The 17,877-nt window shown below is 51.7% G+C and overlaps 1 protein-coding gene across 1 annotated transcript; it reads left to right on the top strand.

The window, feature by feature from the left end:
• Positions 1-13,823: 13,823 nt before the first annotated feature.
• Positions 13,824-16,403, top strand: AGRP (agouti related neuropeptide). The gene is made up of 3 exons (XM_054049453.1): positions 13,824-13,998; positions 15,061-15,155; positions 16,212-16,403. The coding sequence occupies exons 1-3, from the start codon at positions 13,824-13,826 to the stop codon at positions 16,401-16,403; spliced, it is 462 nt and encodes a 153-aa protein (XP_053905428.1).
• The last annotated feature ends 1,474 nt before the right edge of the window (positions 16,404-17,877 follow it).

Raw genomic sequence — 17,877 nt, 5'->3', positions numbered from 1 at the left:
CAATGACCATGGGCGATGGGTGACTAAGTCACACATCTCTGGAGCTGGGCAGGTAAGGGCGTTTGTGATGGGGCGCACAAGCCCTGCACCAGCCAGGGGAGAGTTAAGGAAGAGCTGTAGGCTCAGACAGCCCTGCCCTGCCATACTCACAAGGCGGATCAGGCCTGGAGGGAAACACTACAAGAGGCAAAGCCCAGCTCAGTTAGCAGCAGCCCTGGGAGGAGAACAGAGGGGAAGGAGGAGAACCTCCGTTCCTCAGAGCCCAGAGGAGAGCACGGCTGAGAGCAGGGAAAGCCCGTCAGAGCCCCCCAAGGGGCGGGTGGGTCTGAGTCTGAGGACTGCTTTGGAACCCTTGCCAGCCCCACCAGCGGGTGCTGGGCGGGACCCAGCCTGACAGAGGGCCCTTGAAGGAAGGGAGGGAGTCCCCCAGTGGACTCGCATCAGTTTGTTTGTTTTCAGATGGCTCCTGCTGGACTCAGCTGAAGGGCTGAGTCTCCCCAGCCAGGACCTGCTTTCTGTCTGCCCAGACACTGAGGACCGAAGGCAGGGTGAGTACAGGACACTGTCGTATCACAAGGGGGCGCGGTGGGAGACCATGCCCCAACAGTGCCGCTATCCCAGCATGCTCCAGTGAGCCGGCAGGACACGGACGGTCACTACTCTCCGAGTGGCTCTGCTTATTCCTGGCCAGCATCCGGTCAACCTAGCTCATTCATTGCACTGGCTAATTCCCTGTATTCTACTCAAATGCAGTCCCTTGGTGCTGAAGGCTTTATTGTCCTGTTCCCCGCAGTGACAAACCCCCGAACTCGGTTAACCAGTCTCTTGGTCGGGCTCCAAGTTGCAGTGAGGAGACGAGTAGCAGGATGGGGCTGAGCCGGCAGGATGCCAAGGAGTCAGGGTCCGGCACCAGGTTACAGACAGCGAGCAAGTTGTAGAGTCAGGGACAAACCAGAGTCAGAAGCCGGGGTCTAGGGTCCATGGCAAGACATGGTCTGGAGCAGAAGCAAGCAGCCATGTGCATCATTGTTCAGACAGCTCCCCAGGCTGGCTTCCTGGTTTGTAGAGCAGTATGAGCCAATTGATGGGTTGCAGGGGGCTACCACTCAAACACTGCTGGGCGGTACTTCCTGCAGTGCCTAGCTTCACAGGACCCTCCAGCAGAAACCCAGCCTAAGCTTCCAGTGGTGATGTGGAAGTGTCTATGGTGCACAAGCCCCATGGTCCCAGGTTCCAGTCCTGCAGGTTCTTACATTGTTCTGCCCGTCAGGGTGGTGCTGGTCCGGGTGAGTCTGGTGGAATTTCCCCAGCACGGCAGGGGCATGGGACGCAGGTTTCCAAGTGTGCTTCTTGGGGCTGTAACCTTCTCAATCCACCAGACAGTACAGGCATCCATTGGGAATTCAGGACTGCATGAGCATTGGCCTGCTAAACCCAGGGTTGTGAGTTCAATCCTTGAGGGGGCCACTTGGGGATCTGGGGCAAAATCAGTACTTGGTCCTGCTAGTGAAGGCAGGGGGCTGGACTTGATGACCTTTCAAGGTCCCTTCCAGTTCTAGGAGATGGGGTATCTCAATTTGTACTCCTTGTTACCCTGGATTTGAGAGGAGGGTGTGGTTCAGTCAGGGAAGGGGTTCTCAGCTCAGGACTTCAGAAGAGAAGCCTGAAAAAACTGGCTGTGTTTGGAGACGGGGGAAGCTGTGGTTTAAAGGTAACTGGGGGTTGATCTGCTGGCGTATTGGACTGATAGTCCAATTTCCGGGAGGGCTGACTGCTCTGGAGATGCTTGTCAGCAAACCACACCTACTGTGCACACAGAAACTTCTTGTCCCTGATGGTCTGCATGCTTCTTAGCCTCTTCTAGGACTCAGTTGTGGTGGCTGGGTTTGGGGAGGCTGCTGCTAATGCCAGGTGAAAACTGGGCTGGAACCCATAATTAGCGAATGGCTCCGACCTGTAGAGGCATGGTCAGTATTATATGAAAACTCTGCATATGGCAGGAACATGGACAAGTTATCTTGGTGCTAATTTACAAAACACTTCAAGCTCTGCTTCCGTATTAGGTTCACCCTTTCGGTTTCTCCATCTGTTTGTGGGTGAGGCCTGTGGTGGTGGTGGATATGTGGATGTCCAGTCATCTGAATGCTTCATGCCAAAAACAAGAGGTGGACTGCAGGCGTGGGTCCGAAACTATGGTCTGTGAGTCTGTGGAGCTGGACCAGGTTTTGCACCAGGGGTTGGGCAGTAGTCTCAGCAGAGGGCAGGTGGTTGCAGGGATGAAACGGGCCATTTTAGTCAGATGATCCATGACTGTGGTGTGGCCAAGTCTAGGCTGATGGCAGACCCAGGCCTAGCTGGACTCTCCTGAGGCACTAAGGTGCCGAGCGGTCTGGTCTGGGGTGACTTGGTTCATGCACAGCACTTGCAGGAGTCCACATAAGCTTGGACCTCAGCCTACATGCAGGACCACCAGAAAACATGGGCGACCATGTGGGAGGTCTTCTGGCAGCCAAAGTGACCCAGGCATTATGACACAGCCATAGGTCCTCCAGTCTGGGGCATCAAGGTGGGACATATATGTGCTGCAAGTATGTGATCCCACACAGAAAGGTGCATCTCAGCCCCTAAGGGCACAGACTGTGTTCCTTGGGCAAGTGGGTCTTCTTTCAAGACAGACAGGGTGAGGGAGAGCAGATCTTGCTGGATTGCGGCATTGACACAATTACTAGGCTTGAGGAGGTAGGGGAGCTCGGAAGAAGGTTCCTCATTTTCCCTGTAATCATCCCTCTTTAGCAATAGCACGTTGGCTTTCCCATTTTGGTTTCCTGTAATCGTAAACTTGAATTGAGAAAAAACAGGGCCCACCTTATCTGCCTCTGGCTCAGAGCTTGGGCCTTGTGGAGGTACTCAAGGTTTTATGTCAGTGAAAACCGGCACTGGAGGCCAAGCTCCCTCAAGGTGGTGATGCTATTCTTCAAATTCAGTTTTGATGGTGAGCATCTCCTTGTCCAGTATTCCATAGGGCATCACTGCAGTGGTGAGATTCCAAAAGTAGAATGCATGAGGGTGCAGAATGGACTGAGGTCACTGCGAGAGTACTGACCTGCAGCCCAGGCTGGATGCATCTGCTTCCATTACAAATGGGTGAGTCGGGTCAGGGTGTGCCAGAATCAGGGCTGTGGTGAAGGTGGCCTTGAGCTGGTCAAAAGCGAGCTGGGCTTCAGGCAACCAAATGAATCAAATGGCTTTATGCAGAAGGGAAGTCAGCAAGCTGGTTGTTCAGAGAAGTGGTGATGAATCGCCTATAAAAATTTACAAAGTCCAGGAAGCTCTGAAGTTCTCAGAAGGTCCAGGGTGCTGTTCAGTTGCAGATGGTGCCCATCTTCTGCAGGTCCATCTGAATGCCTTTCGGGGAGATCATGTAACCTAAAAATTCAATGGTGGCCTGGTGGATGGTGTACTTCTCTAGTTTGGTGAACAAACCGTGCTTCCGTAGTCTGCCTAGGCCTGATGACAGTGCTGGTCAGAGTTCTCAGAAAACACCAGTATATCAAGGTAGTACTTGTGTACTGCTCCAGGATGTCCTTGAACACATCATTTATGAAATGTTGAATGTTGTGGGGGGATTGGTTACGCCAAATGGCATAACTATGTATTCAAAGTGCCAATATCAGGTACGAAAAGTGGTCTTTCTTTCGCTCCTTGGCCTTACGTGCACTAGATTGTATGCCCCCCAAAGAGCTAGTCTAGTGAAGATCCTGGCAGTCCTCAGGCATCGAACAATTCCAGGATGAGGGGTAGGGGGTACAGGTTATGAATAGTCACTTGGTTCAATGCATGATAGTCTACGCCAAGACATAGTGGCCCGACTTTTTTTCACACAAAGAGGAATGGTGCCTCCGCTGGGGAGGTGGATCTTCAAATGAAGCCCTTTGACAGATTTTCCTGGGTATACATACATAGTGCCACCAGCTCTCGTTCAGACATGGTGTATATCTGACCACTGGGTTTCTTTGCCAGGACTGTAGGTCATAGTCCCTGTGTGGAGGTAGTGAATCTATGTATTTCTTTTCTAATTCAAGTAGTCTCAGTACCTGTTGGGAAGCCGAGGTTCTGGTCTGGAGCTGCTTCCTTCTGGTTAGTCCCCGCCGTCTGGGGTCTCATTTCCGAGCATCTTATCCAGTCCTGGGGCCTGTGGTGCAGATCATCAGGCTGGTTTGTTGGTTTGTTTGAGGCAAGCTTTCTGGGAATATTTGGAGGGGAAGCTAATGATCCTCCACCACCAAGAGAAAATAGGTCATGCTGCTCCAACCAAGCAGTGCCAAGAATGATTGGGAAGAACGGAGAGTGAATCACATCAAAGCATATTATTTCCTAGTGCCTTCCACTACGGCCTCTAAGGGGATGGTTTCTTGGGTCACTAGTCCTGATGATAGGGCTGATCCATCAATCATCTCCACCAGGCCTGGGATGGATTTTGGCAAGATTGGGATCAGGAGGGATTGGACTGCCTCAGACTCTGGGGCTACTGCCAACTTTATAGATGCTATCATCACCATTTACAGGGGGATCTGCTGCACCTGCCCCAAGACCCACAACCACAGCAGCAATTGGTGAGAAGGCTGACAACTGGCCCCACCTTTGTTTAGATTGTGGGGTACTGTAGTGGGACAGAGTGGGAAGAGCAATCCGCATTAGTTCAGAATTTCCCCCGAGGACTGGAGAAGGGCACACATAGCACCTGTCTTTAAAAAGGGGAACAAAGGGGACTGGGGAATTATAGGCCAGTCAGCCTTACTTCAGTTACTGGACAGATACTGGCATAAATTATTAAACAATCAGTTGGGGAGCACCTAAAGGATGATGGGGTTATAAGGAATAGTCAGCATGGATTTGTCAGGAACAAATCATGCCAAACCAACCTAATTTCCTTCTTTGACATGGTTTCTAGCCTAGCGGATAGGGGGAAGCAGTAGACATGTAGACCCCCATTTTGGAAGGGGTGCTCCTGAAATACCACTTGGATCATCTTGGGGAGTCATCCCTGGACTACAGCAACAATGGTAGCAGAGGTTTAGGACTCCATTTCCCAGATAGCCTAGGGTCCAGGGCGGAGACAGAACTGGACCCATCATGAGCTGGAACTCAGAGACAAATGGGTTTGATTTTCCTTTCGGTTCTGGCTGTGTGTGGAGCATAGCAAGGAAAGAAGCATCACAGCCAGAGAGGATCCTTCTCCCCTCCACATTCCTACCCCAGGGAAGACTCTGGGTCCTTTTAGGATTTCTGGGACATTGAACAGTTTCATCATAGCAGAGACCAGAACCCCAGGAGGCTGAGGAGAGTAATAATCAGGCTACCATGAGCCAGGCTAACTACACATTGGACTCCAGACCAGAGAGCCCCAAGGATGACCTTACAATCCTTGGTGGGAATACTTTGTAAGAACACCCTTGTTTATTTTCATATTTTGTCCTAAGTCCGCCACCAACTCCAGTGCTGCACCACCCACCAAAACCCGAGCCTAAGTTCACTATTTGCCTGGGCAGGTACTAGGAGGGAGCCCAGCATGGTTGGTACTGGCTGTAATTGTTGGGAGGGGTAGAGTTTATGTATTGTTGTTTTTATCTTTTCTTATCCTGATTCTTTTTTCCCCATTGTCCTGTATCCTGAATTCCCCATACCTAATAAAGCTCTGGATACGGTTTTATTACTCTGGAAATTGTGATAGCTGTTTTATTCACGTGTGCTCCGACTGACACTCCTCTGTATGAGATTGTATGTTAAATATTTTCTCCAGGGACAAGACCTTTGTGTTCTATGCACAAGGAGGGGTTTCCATGGGTGGAGGCACCAGGTGCCTTTATAGAGGAACTCAGGACCCGTACCCCTGAGGAGAAAAGGGGTAAGGCTGCAGCCATGATTCAGGGATGGGTTACATGTGATATATATTGATTTTAGTGAGGCTTGTGACACAGTCCCACATGACAATCTCATAAACAAACTAGGGAAAATGGTCTAGATGCAATTACTATAAGGTGGGTGCACACTTGGTTGGAAGACTGAACACAAAGAGTAGTTATCAATGGTTCAGTGTCAGACTGGGGGGGTGTATCTAGTGGGGTCCCGCAGGGGTCTATCCTGGGTCTGGTACTATTCAATATTTTCATTAATGACTTGGATGATGGAGTGGAGAGTGTGCTTAAAAAAATTGTGGATGATGACACCAAGTTGGGAGGAATTGAAAGTACTTTGGAAGACAGGATTAGAATTCAAAATGATCCTGACAAATGGAAGAAGTGGTCTGACACCAACAAGATAAAATTTAATAAAGACAAACTGGAACAAGTGCAGAGAAGGGCTACTAGGATGATCAGAGGAATGGAGAACCTACCTTATGAGAGGAGACTTAAGGATCTTGGTTTATTTAACCCAACAAAATGGGAGGGGGAGATATGATTGTGCTCTATAAATACATCACAGGGATAAACACCAGGCAGGGAGATAAGCTATTTAAGTGTTGACGCAAGAGCTAATGGCTATAAACTGGCCATCAACATGTTTAGACTTGAAATTAGATGAAGGTTTCTAACCATCGGAGGAGTGAAGTTCTGGAACACCCTTCCAAGGGGAGTAGATAGTGAGGGCAAAAACCCTATCTTGTTTCAAGACTGGGCTTGATAAGTTTATGGAGGGGATGGTATGATGAGGTTGCCTACAATGGCATATGGCCCATAGTGTGACTGCTTTTAGCAAATATCTCCAATGGCCAGAAATGAGACATTAGATGGGGAAGGCTCTGAGTTACTGCAGAGAATTTTTTCCCAGGTGTCTGGATCTTGCCCACATGCTCAGGGTCTAATTGATCACCATATTTGGGATTGGGAAAGAATTTCCCTCCTGTTCAGATTGGCAGAGACCCTGGCCATTTTTTGCCTTCCTCTGCAGTGTGGGGCCAGGGTCAGTTGCTGTTTTGAAACTAAAGTAAATGGATTCCCTGTAACTTGAAGTCTTTAAATCAAGATTTGAGGACGTCAGTATCTCAGCCAGAGATGAGGGTATCTATTATAGGAATGAGCAGGTGAGGTTCTGTGGCTTGCTATGTGCAGGAGATCACACTAGATCAGTGATTCTCAAACTTTTTTTTCCGCGGACCACTTGAAAATTGCTGAGGGTCTCGGCGGACCACTTAATGCTCTTTCCAAATGTTGTTTGTACTATTAGCTAACTATTGTCAAGTGCTTTGGGTAAAAGCTTTCTATAAAAAAAACTTAATAATAATTAACATTTTTTTGGTCTACAAATAAAAACACACAACTCATCTTATAATATCAATAGTCTTATCTTTCTAATACGATGGATGTGTCCTCTCTCCTCTGCCGTGGCAGCCCCCGAGCTGGGGATAGGAAGGAGGGGGATCTCTCCCTCACCACAGCAGCCATAGAGCTGAGGCTGGGAGGGAGGGCCATCTCTCCCTGGCAGCCGCAGCCCTGGAGTTGGAGAAAGTCGCCTCTTTCTCTGACCACCACAGCCCTGCACATCCCAAATTCCCCCCACCCCCTCTTCTCACCCCACTGCCCCCTCCTACCTGCCCCCTATTCCCCCTAAGGCCACCACCTCACCTTACATGTGCCTCTTCTCCAGGGTCCAGGCACCTAATTAGCGCAGGCGCGGCTCCACTAATTAAGTGGGTGGCCCTTCATTGTTTCATGTGCAGCCGCCCAGGCACACACCTTAGAGGGAACTATCCGCAGACCACCTGAATGGAGCTCACGGACCGCTGGTGGTCCATGGACCACAGTTTGAGAACCTCTGCACTAGATGATCATGATGGTCCCTTCTGACCTTAAAGTCTAGGAGTCTAGGAGTCTAAATGCCAGATCCCTAGTTGGTGTAAATGGAGGTCTCTCCTTTGGAGTCAATGGGACCAGTCACCATTGGAGTTAGTGGAGCACCACTGATTATACCAATTGAGGTCTGGCCCTTAGCTCTTTAGATGTTCCTTCACACTGTCAATTTCTGTTGCTCTTCTTAACTCCCTGTGGATGACCCCGTATTTCTGGTTAGGTGGTGCCCAGAAACAAATGCAGGATTCCCAGCAGGGTCATGGCAGGGATAATGCCTGCCTTTGGCATTGTGTGGACCATGCTTCTGGGATTGCAGTATATCCATACATGTAGCAGCTGGTGCCGAGACAGGGCTTGTTTGCATCAATGAGAGTCTGTGATTGAATTTGGTGCGTATGGCAGTGAGGGAGCCAGTCACCCTCCTTGGACCCAGAGCCTGGCAGGGTGTAGAGAAGTATACAATTCTCTGCCTCCCCATCCCCCCACCCCCACCTCCCACCCCCCAGCCCTTCCCCCAGCTGTAGAAGGATATGGACATAGATCTATTTGCAGAGAAGCCCACCTACCTGGTAGGTTAGCACAGTCATGTGGCTGGAGTACTTAATTACAGAAAGCCAATATAAACCCCACTCAACTAGCGGAGGGGAAATCTAGACACAAAGGCACAGCATCTTTCCCAGAGAGATCAGCAGAGTGGAGCACGGTAAGCCCCGTGACCATGTTAAAAAGCCTGTGTTGTGCTATGTCTCGGTTTTGTGGCATGTGCGGATTATGTGTGAAGGTGTATGCAAACGCACGGTGACCGTGCTGCGGGCGCGGTGGTGTTACACGCCTGGGGAGATGGCACGCGGGTGTGCATGTGTATTTCATAGGGGTTTGCGTACCGGTCTCTGACGTCTCTCGAGTGGAGGTTTCCTGGAAGCAGGGCAGGGCTCTGGGAGTTCTACAGTGAATGGGATGGGGGAAATTCTGCTGGGAATGGAAACGTTACAAGAGAACAAGTGAATTTGCTCTCAGACAGCTGGACTGGAGAGAGCCGCGGGCTCTGTGTGATTCCCACTCCAGTGCTGATTACACAGCTTTTAAAACCACCCCGATCTGCCACAGCAACGGAGAACTACCCTGTTTCCCCGAAAATAAGACATCCTCCGAAAATAAGGCCTACTTACAGTTTTGCCTCTCGTTGTAATATAAGGCATCCCCCCGATAATAAGACCTCCCCGATAATAAGGCATCCACCGATAATAAGGCATTTTTCATTTCTGAAAAATAAGACATCCCCTGAAAATAAGACCTAGCGCATCTTTGGGAGCAAAAATTAATATAAGACACTGTCTTATTTTCGGGGAAACAGGGTAGTTCCATGATACTTGGATGCAGGGGTCAAAGAAGTGAAGGAGAGGTCGGGTCAGTCCTGTCTGGTGCCCTTTCATCCACCCAGGGGCCAGCCCAGCGTCCTGCCACTGGAGAGATTTTGTAGTGTTCTCTTTGCCATGCAGTACTACCCAAAGGGACTGGTCCAGGGGCTGGAGCCCATTGTGCTGGGAGCTGCACAGACACCCAGGGAAAAGCCAGTTCCTGCCCCAAAGAGCTTCTGGTCCAGATCACGACAAGAGGCAAGAGGGGACTGAGATGCACCCACAGGCGGGGAGGGGAATGGGAGCCAGAGGGCTTTGCCTAGGCTTGGTTTAGACATGCCAAGCGACTAGACTTCCACCACTTCCCTGAGGAGACGATTCACCGGCTCAGTACGGTGCCCTGGCGGGAAGGTTCCCCCGCATTCCGTGTCTGTTTTGTTCACCTTAATTCCCTCCCATTTCTTCGCCTCACTTCCTGCCATTCTCCTGGGTTCTTCCCTCACTTCCAGTCTTAGAAATTCCTCCTGCACCTCTGGGCTGATTTACCTGCTCAGAAACGTGCCTGTCCCTAGTGCTCTGCTACCGACGCTGCCGAGCTTTACTCAGTTTCCTCTTTAAATAAATCCGTTCCGGCCCCTCGTCACTGCTTGGCGCCCCACGGAGCTTTCCCCACGCTGTTTCTGACACTCAGGCGCAGAGGCAAGCCCAGCCTCGTCTGCACCTGCACAGAGCCTTTTACCCGGCCTTGCCTCAGAGCACGTGAGACGTGAGAGACGGGCTGCGGGGAACCAGGGACACCGTGAGGGGCGGGTCATGGGGAATCATGGACGACACAAAGGGCAGGCCACAGGATATCAGGACGATGTGGAGGGAAGGCCGTGGGGAATCAGGGACAATCTGAGTGGTGGGCTGTGGGGAATCAAGGATGACGTGATGGGTGGGACAGGCTGCGGGGAATCACCCCATAGTCTGCCCCATGCCCCCCCTCTGCCCTGCTCCACAGCCTGCCCCATATCCCTCCCTGCCCAGTCCCACAGCCTATCCTATACCCCTCCTTGTCTGGTCCCACAGCCTGTCCCATGCCCCCTCTCTGCCCTGCCCCACAGCCTGTCCCCTTCCCCTCCCTGCCCAGTCCCACAGCCTGCCCCCACCCGTGCAGTCCCACAGCCTATCCTCTCCTTGTCTGGTCTCACAGCCTGCCCCATACCTGCTCTCTGCCATACCCCACAGCCTGCCCCCTCCCTTGCCCTGTCCTGCCCCACAGCCTGCCCCTCCCCCTCCCTGCCCAGTCCCACAGCCTATCCTATACCCCACCTTGTCTGGTCCCACAGCCTTTCCCGTACACCCTTCTCTGCCCTGCCCCACAGCCTGCCCATGGAAGATGATGTGTTTAATTTATGGGAGTCTGAGGGGTCTCTGAGGGGTCAGCACTGAGCTCGGGGGCTGGGCAATTGCACCATGGGGTCTCCGCTCTCAGGAGGGGGTGCAAGACAGGTAGTGAGAGGGACAAAGGCCGTGAAGCAGCACGAGCACTCTCCATGGCTCTACTCCTCTTGGGGATGGGATGAATGCCCCAATACTGAACCAACTGGGCCCTCTGGAGCAAAGCCGGGCATGTGTCTGGGAAGGGCGAGAACCCACTTGTGAAACAGCCAAAGTGGGCAAGAACTCTAGGGACTGCCCCAGATGAACAACCCCCCTCCCCCATTTATCGGCACTAGAACAGACCCGATGGGAGGACACCACTCGGCCAAGTCCCCTGGGGAGAGGCAATTTTTCCCTGCAATGTGGTGCAAACAGGCAGAGAGGAGGCCTGTCACTGGCTGGCCACCAACTCATTGTGGCTTCTGGGGGAAGCGGTGCTTGTAGCCTGCCCCGCAGTTGTACCTTGGCAGGAAACAACCCCCTTGCGTTCCTCACTGAGCAACTGGAGGGCAAGATCAGTGCCCTCACGGAAGGCTGGTGCTGGGGGTCTCCCACCAAATGCAGCTGTGAGGTCCTGGCTACTGGACTTGCAGTCGGTATCCCAGGTATGGAGCCAAGTGTTCCTCTTCACAGCATCAGGGGAGAGCAGCTTGAGACACAGGGAACATCACATGAGATGTCCTAAAAAAGAGGCACCACGAACCAGAGCTGTCGCTATTGTGAGCGAGTCGAGGTGTCTGCATTTGTCCTATGAACTTGAGTCAATGCCTGGTGACCCCAGTTGGTCAGGAAAATAGGGAGGAAAGGGTGCCTACTCCAAGGTGACTCTAGGGACAGTGGCCTTAGAAGTGGCCACATCAATGGAGTGGCTCTGAGAGCTGGATTGGAGGCCTCATAATCCCTCTTCAACAGCAGGTCTGTTTGCTTGTCCCTTAGAGCTTTCTGGCCTACCAGGACAATAGGTTCCCTAATGAGGCAACCAGCAAACATCTCAGATGTGTCCTGTGAGAACATGGTGTGACCGAATGCACCCCGTAGTCACTCCTGACACACTATTGTACTAACCTTTGCACAAAGGATGCATTGTAAGGTATCATTTGAAAACTCATAATTTGCTGCTCAGTATCGTCCCGGGAAAATATGTGTGGCAAGATTATATGTGAAGTTGTAAGATTCCACTGTACGGTGTTATTAACACATGAGGTTGGCAAACAGGTCTGTTGCAAACAAAGGAACGTGTGCTCTGCTTAGTATGCATTTAAGCAGTAAACTGAGTCATCAGGCAGGAAGGGGAGACAAAAGAAGCTCAAGGAGGTGAGAACAAAGCTGCAGGGAACATCCTTCCACACAGACTTTTTGTCTCCTGGTTCTCAGATGAAAATGTTTTTCAAAAGGGGGACTGAAACTATACAAATGAGGGACAAACACCCCAAGAGACACCCCTCTCTCCCCCTGCCCATTGATTCACTGCCCCTGAAGGGATATGAAGGAAGCAGCCATTGGACTCAGGGTGGGGTCCTGCCCTAAGAAGTTTGGTCAGTAACGCTGCTAAAAGCATTTGGTGAGAAAATTTTGCTTTGAATTTAACATACACCTCTACCCCGATATAACGCGGTCCTCCGGAGCCAAAAAATCTTACCGCGCTATAGGTGAGACCGTGTTATATCGAACTTCTTGTCCCCTGACTGTCCCCTCCAGAGACCCCCGTCCCTAATCATCCCCAAGACCCCACCCTCTACCCAACCCTTCTGCTCCCTCTCTCCTGACTGCCCCGACCCCTATCCACACTCCCCACCCCCTGACAGGCACTCACCGGCAGCAGCGGTGAGTGCCTGTCAGGCACTCCGCTGCCGGTGAGTGCGGGGAGGTTGGGGAAAGGACGCTCCCCGTACTCACCTGCGGCAGGAAGCGGAGCGCCGTGGCCCCAGCCTACTCCGCTTTCCTTGCCCGGCCCCAGCCGTGTCGCTGGCGGCGGGGGTGGGGTTGGGGAAAGGTCCCACACTCACCGGCAGCGGTGGAAGCTGAGCAGCCCGGCTGTAGCCCGTTCCACTCTGCCAGCTCCCAGCCGCGGTTCTCCGCTTCCCGCCTCAGGTGAGTATGGGGGGCGTCCTTTCCCCAACCTCCCCGCACTCACCGGCGGTGGGAAGTGGAGCACCGTGGCTGGGAGCTGATGTGCCGATGCACCCGAGCGCTGCTTTACCGCGTTGTATGCGAACCCGTGTTATATCGGGTCGAGTTATCAGGGGAGAGGTTTAGTTTTTCAGTTAAGCACCAGTAGAGTTTTATCTTTATAACCATTTCTGACTTTTATGCCTCATTACTTGTACTCATGTAAAATCTCTCTCTCTAGTTAATACACTTGTTTTATTGTTGTATCTAATCCAGTGTGTTTAAATTGAAAGGTCTGGGACACTCCATTTGGAGTGGCAAGTTGTGTGCATAGTATTCCTTTTAAAGAAATAACAGACCTAACATAGCTTGTATTGTCCAGGAGAGGGCTGGGCAGTACAGGACATACATTTCTGGAGGAAGATCTAAGACTGGGGGTGTATTGGGGTGACCCGACAGTAGAACCAAGGCTGGTGAGAGCCGGAGTGTAGCCCAAGTGTGGCTGGCAGGCTGCAGTCACACACAGACACTCAGGGTGTGGCTTGCACGCTAGAAGACTGTTTGTGAGCGGCCCGGGTGAGATCTATTACAGCAAGGCATTCTGAGGCACCCAAGGGTGCAGGGCAGGGGTGCCACAGCTGCTCATTAGTCTGGATTGGACCCTGGTACGTTACACATGCTGGGTGAGCTGCACATCTTCACAGACGCAGCTCAGGCTGCATTGTTCTCTGAGAGGGCTCCCCTGAATCTAAGAAATAGAGGCCGTCACGAGTCCCCTAGACCAATGCTTGTTTTCTCTAGAGAGTCAGGGCTGGGGTGCCCAGGCCCTCTATTTCTATTTCTCTTCGTTCAAGTGAATAAACGTGTTGAGCGACTCTAGGACTTGCCTGTTTGCAGCCAGCCAGCCACCTTTCCCCTCGGTACGGCGTCCACCTGAGATGATCGGTTTAGTGATTCATTTAGCAGGGAATGGAGCTTGTGTTTAATCCATGTCCTATCATTCTGCCTGCAGAGCAGACGTTTTGAACTTCGGCCTTTGTGCCCAGCCCCGATCCTCCCCCCGTGGTGCAGGTTCTGGGGGATCATGCTGAATATGCTGTTGCTGAGTTGGGGGGTGCTGCAGGGAATCCAGGCCATCCTCTCCTCTGACCTCGGCAGCAGTCACCTGTCAGAGATGCGCCCCAGTCTGGATGGGGCAGACAGGTCCAGCTACCCCAGCCTTCTGCGGAAACTCAAGGAGGCCCCCGTGGGGCCCGCAGGTGAGTGTTTCCCTCCTGCAGGCTGCCCTGTCTCCCCGATGAGAGCAACGACCCGTGAGCAGCGGCCACAAGCAGCGCTGCCACGTTGTTCCAGTTTGCAAGCAGGAGGTCAGACTAGATGATCGTGATGGTCCCGTCTGGCTGTAAAGTCTATGAGCCTAGGAAAAGAGAAACCATTTAAAGAAACGCAGCCCCTCACCCTGGGCGAGCCCAGCTTCCCTCGAGGGGCGTGATGTTCAGAACCGCACCCAGGGTCTGCTGTGTCAGGAGAAAAGGCTCACCCCTCCGCTCCAGCCCCAGCTAGGGGAATGTCTCACTCACACAGGGCAGGAACACAGTCGGTCCCTGGTTGGCACAGCATCCCTCACAAGCGTAGTCATTCCCATGGCAACATTGCATCCCCTAATTACCATAGCCACGCCCAGACTTGTAATTTAATACCTGGCTGACTCTGACAACTTACTGCATGTTATCCTATGGGGTAAATACGGACCCTCCTGCCCTGCAGGGTCTCCCCTATCCCCCGTGCCCGGGGATCTGCAGGGAGTACTGGGCGGTGATGGAGATCCCCTCCTGCCCTGCAGGATCTCCTCATTGCAGCTGTGACTGACAATAACTAAGAGTGTAACAATATTGGACTCTTTCTCCCTTGTTCGGATCTGTCTCTCCCAAGCCTGTTGGGCAGGAGAAGTGCCACCAGCTCCCAGCTAACACAGGAAGGGCATGATAGAGATCTGGGGGGCTTCTTTCCCATTAGACTCAGCTGGGGGCATTGAGATCTGCAGGCCGCACCCAGTGAAGGTGGTGGGCAGATGGGAGCCGTTCTGTGTGTGTTTAGGCACATCTCAGATTGGTGAGTCCTTTGCACCTCTGAGGCACATCATTGTTTAGTGACTTTTGTGACCATTTAATCTCTCCCTGTCCCCCTTCACTCTGGATTGTAGAGAAGTGTGTGTGTGTGTGTGTGTGTGTGTGTGCGGGGTGGGGTTGGAGTGGAGCTCTGGCTCGACCAGTCCCCAGGAGCCAATCAGCAGCATCCTTCACCCTGTCTGTATTCCACAGGGACTTTACCAAGGCCTGGGTTTGACAGGATGGCTATGGAGCTCCGCGTAGCTGATGAGGACCTCATGCAGGAAGCCAGTGTACTGGAGCCAGAGGTAACTTCCTATGACCCCTGTGATCATCTAGTCTGACTTCCTGCAGAGCACAGGCAGTGTTCTACCGCTGAGCAATTCACTTCTTGCCCCACTTTTATGCTCCAGAAGCTGAGATTTCATTGCTACTTTTCATGGTTGTGAAGAAAATCTTATACATGATTCTAGTGTAACAGGTGCAGTATTGTCTGCCTAAGTCTGTAGAGAGCCTGAGACCAGTGCTGTGTGAGGTGCGAATTACACCATTCATCTCTATGACGTATTCATTCCCAAACCTAAAGATGACAGGTTAAATGTCAGTATTGTTCACTGCTTCACTGCTGATCATTTTAGCAGAAACATCCAGCAAATGACTTCCCACATTCTCCTGGTGCCCCAAGCCCTAACTGTCCCTATCATCCCCTGATGCTAAAACCTCCAGCTTCCCCATGCCTGGCAATTGCTGAGGTGTGATATGGATTATCAATACAAAAATCCACGGCACACTGAAAACTAAAATGTGAGGCAAGTATAAAACAAATTGAAATCAATAGCAAGATAACCAGTCCGGAGGCTGCTGCATGGATTGGGTCACTATCTGTTTACATGGTTAATTCATTACAAACCTCACTATTATCTGAAGCTACCACCGAATGTCACCAAAGTCCAGGGCCTTGCTGCAGAGAACACGGGGTCTGGACTTTCAGGCCAGACTCACCAGGTTTGTGTACCCTCCCCTGGAGACAGGGGGACATACCCTGACACAGTGCACCCTGGGGCAGCTGTAGTTCAGACCCTCTGGAAATGGATATCATCTTCAGGACACTCTCTTCCCCCTGTGGAGCCAGTTCTGGCATATGCCTGTGCACCTGCCCCATGTCCCTTTCTGGAGATCTGATGAAACCCATGTGCAGCACAGCACCCCTAAATCAATCCAACTTCAGTGCAAGCACAGCAAATGTTTAACCCTCTGCCCTCACAGAGCATGCCGATGGGGGTCCCAAGAACACACTGAGCGGTTCTCCATTCATGTGCATGGTTGTCCTGTATGAAACCCCTTTTCTTTTGCTCCTCCTGCAGGTGTTGTCTGCTGCACTGGGGGCTCAGGGACGAGAGGAGCGCTCTCCACGCAGATGCGTCCGCCTGCTGGAATCCTGCCTTGGGCACCAGCTCCCCTGCTGTGATCCTTGTGCCACCTGCTACTGCCGCTTCTTCAACGCCTTTTGCTATTGCAGGAAAATCAATGCCACGTTCCCATGTGGCAAGAACTAGCTTTGGTTTGTTCCCCGCCAACCCCTTTTTTTGCTCGTTGGATTAGTAACTGTTTTTCCTTACGCCCATGTGCCCTATGCAGTTCCAATAAACCATCTACTAGTAAATAGTGTCACCAAGTTCAGTCCGCCCGCCCCTGGCTTTTTCTTTGCCTCTCTCAGGGATATTCTCCTTTAGCGGGAAACAGCAAATATCTTCAGGCCCATTAGCAAGAAACATGTTACAGAGACCTCCTGTGTCTGATTTAGGGAGTGCTGTCTCAGAGAGGTGACCGCTGGGGAAGGCAGGGGCTATCAGTCTTGTGAGAGTGCCGACAGCCATGTCATCAGTGTCCTGTTCCACCAGATTGCCTGTGGCATGGGATTCTATGGACCTTCACAAAGGGCTCTCTCCACACTGGAGGTGGAGCGGCTGGAAAACAGAAGTGGTTCCCGTCTGGGGGAGCAGCAATCCTCCATGGCACACAGATGGTCTCATACAACAATGTTTGAAATCAGGTGACCTCAAGAAACTCCTCACAAGTCCACCACTGTGATGTAGAACAGACCAGCTGGGCTCATAGACCATGGCGTTTAAGGCCAGAAGGGACCATCATGATAATCTAGTCTGACCTCCTGCACATTGCAGGCCACAGAACCACGCCTGAAATAGACCCCTAACTGCTGGCTGAGTTACTGACGTCCTCACATCATGGTTTAAAGACTTCAAGTTACAGAGAGTCCACCATTTACACTAGTTTAAACATGCAAATGACCTGTGCCCCACATTGCAGAGGAAGGAGAAAACCCCCCAGGGTCCCAGCCAATCTGACTTGGGGGAAAATTTCTTCCCAACCCCAAATATGGCGACCAGTTAGACCCTGAGCATGTGGGCAAGACCCACCAGCCAGACACCTGGGAAAGCATGCTCTGTAGTAACTCAGAGCCCTCCCCAGCTAGTGTCCTATCATCAGCCATCAGAGATATTTGCTGCTAGCAGTTGCTGATCAGCTACATGCCCTTGCAGGCAATCTCATCATACCATCCCCTCCGTAAACTTATCAAGCTCAGTCTTGAAACAAGTTAGTTTTTTTGTCCCCACTGCTCCCCTTGGGAGGTTGTTTCAGAACTTCACTCCTCTGATGGTTAGAAACCTTCGTCTAATTTAAAGCCTAAACTTGTTGATGGTCAGTTTATCTCCATTTGTTCTTGTGTCAACATTAGTGCTTAAGTCAAATAACTCCTCTCTCTCCCTGGTATTTATCCCTCTGATGTTTTTATATAGAGCAATCATATCTGCCCTCAGCCTTCGTTTGGTTAGGCTAAACAAGCCAAGCTCTTTGAGTCTCCTCTCATAACTTACGTTTTCCATTCCTCAGATCATCCTAGTGGCCCTTCTCTGCACCCAGAAGCGCTGCCAGCTTTTCCGCCGCCCTAGGCAGCGGAAGGTCCCACCCCCAAATGCCGCCCCCCCACAGAGGCGGCGGAAGGTCCCG

The sequence above is a fragment of the Malaclemys terrapin genome, chromosome 14 (assembly GCF_027887155.1).
Source record: "Malaclemys terrapin pileata isolate rMalTer1 chromosome 14, rMalTer1.hap1, whole genome shotgun sequence".
Lineage (NCBI taxonomy): Eukaryota > Metazoa > Chordata > Testudines > Emydidae > Malaclemys > Malaclemys terrapin.
Note: the sequence above shows the minus strand (reverse complement) of the source record. Positions and strands in the feature narration are given on the sequence as shown.

Bases quoted from the DNA above. Each gene is read 5' to 3' on its own strand.
- AGRP (XM_054049453.1), top strand. From the start codon at position 13,824: ATGCTGAATATGCTGTTGCTGAGTTGGGGGGTGCTGCAGGGAATCCAG. The intron at 13,999-15,060 runs GTGAGTGTTTCC...TGTATTCCACAG, and splicing joins GGCCCCCGTGGGGCCCGCAG to GGACTTTACCAAGGCCTGGG. The intron at 15,156-16,211 runs GTAACTTCCTAT...CTCCTCCTGCAG, and splicing joins CCAGTGTACTGGAGCCAGAG to GTGTTGTCTGCTGCACTGGG.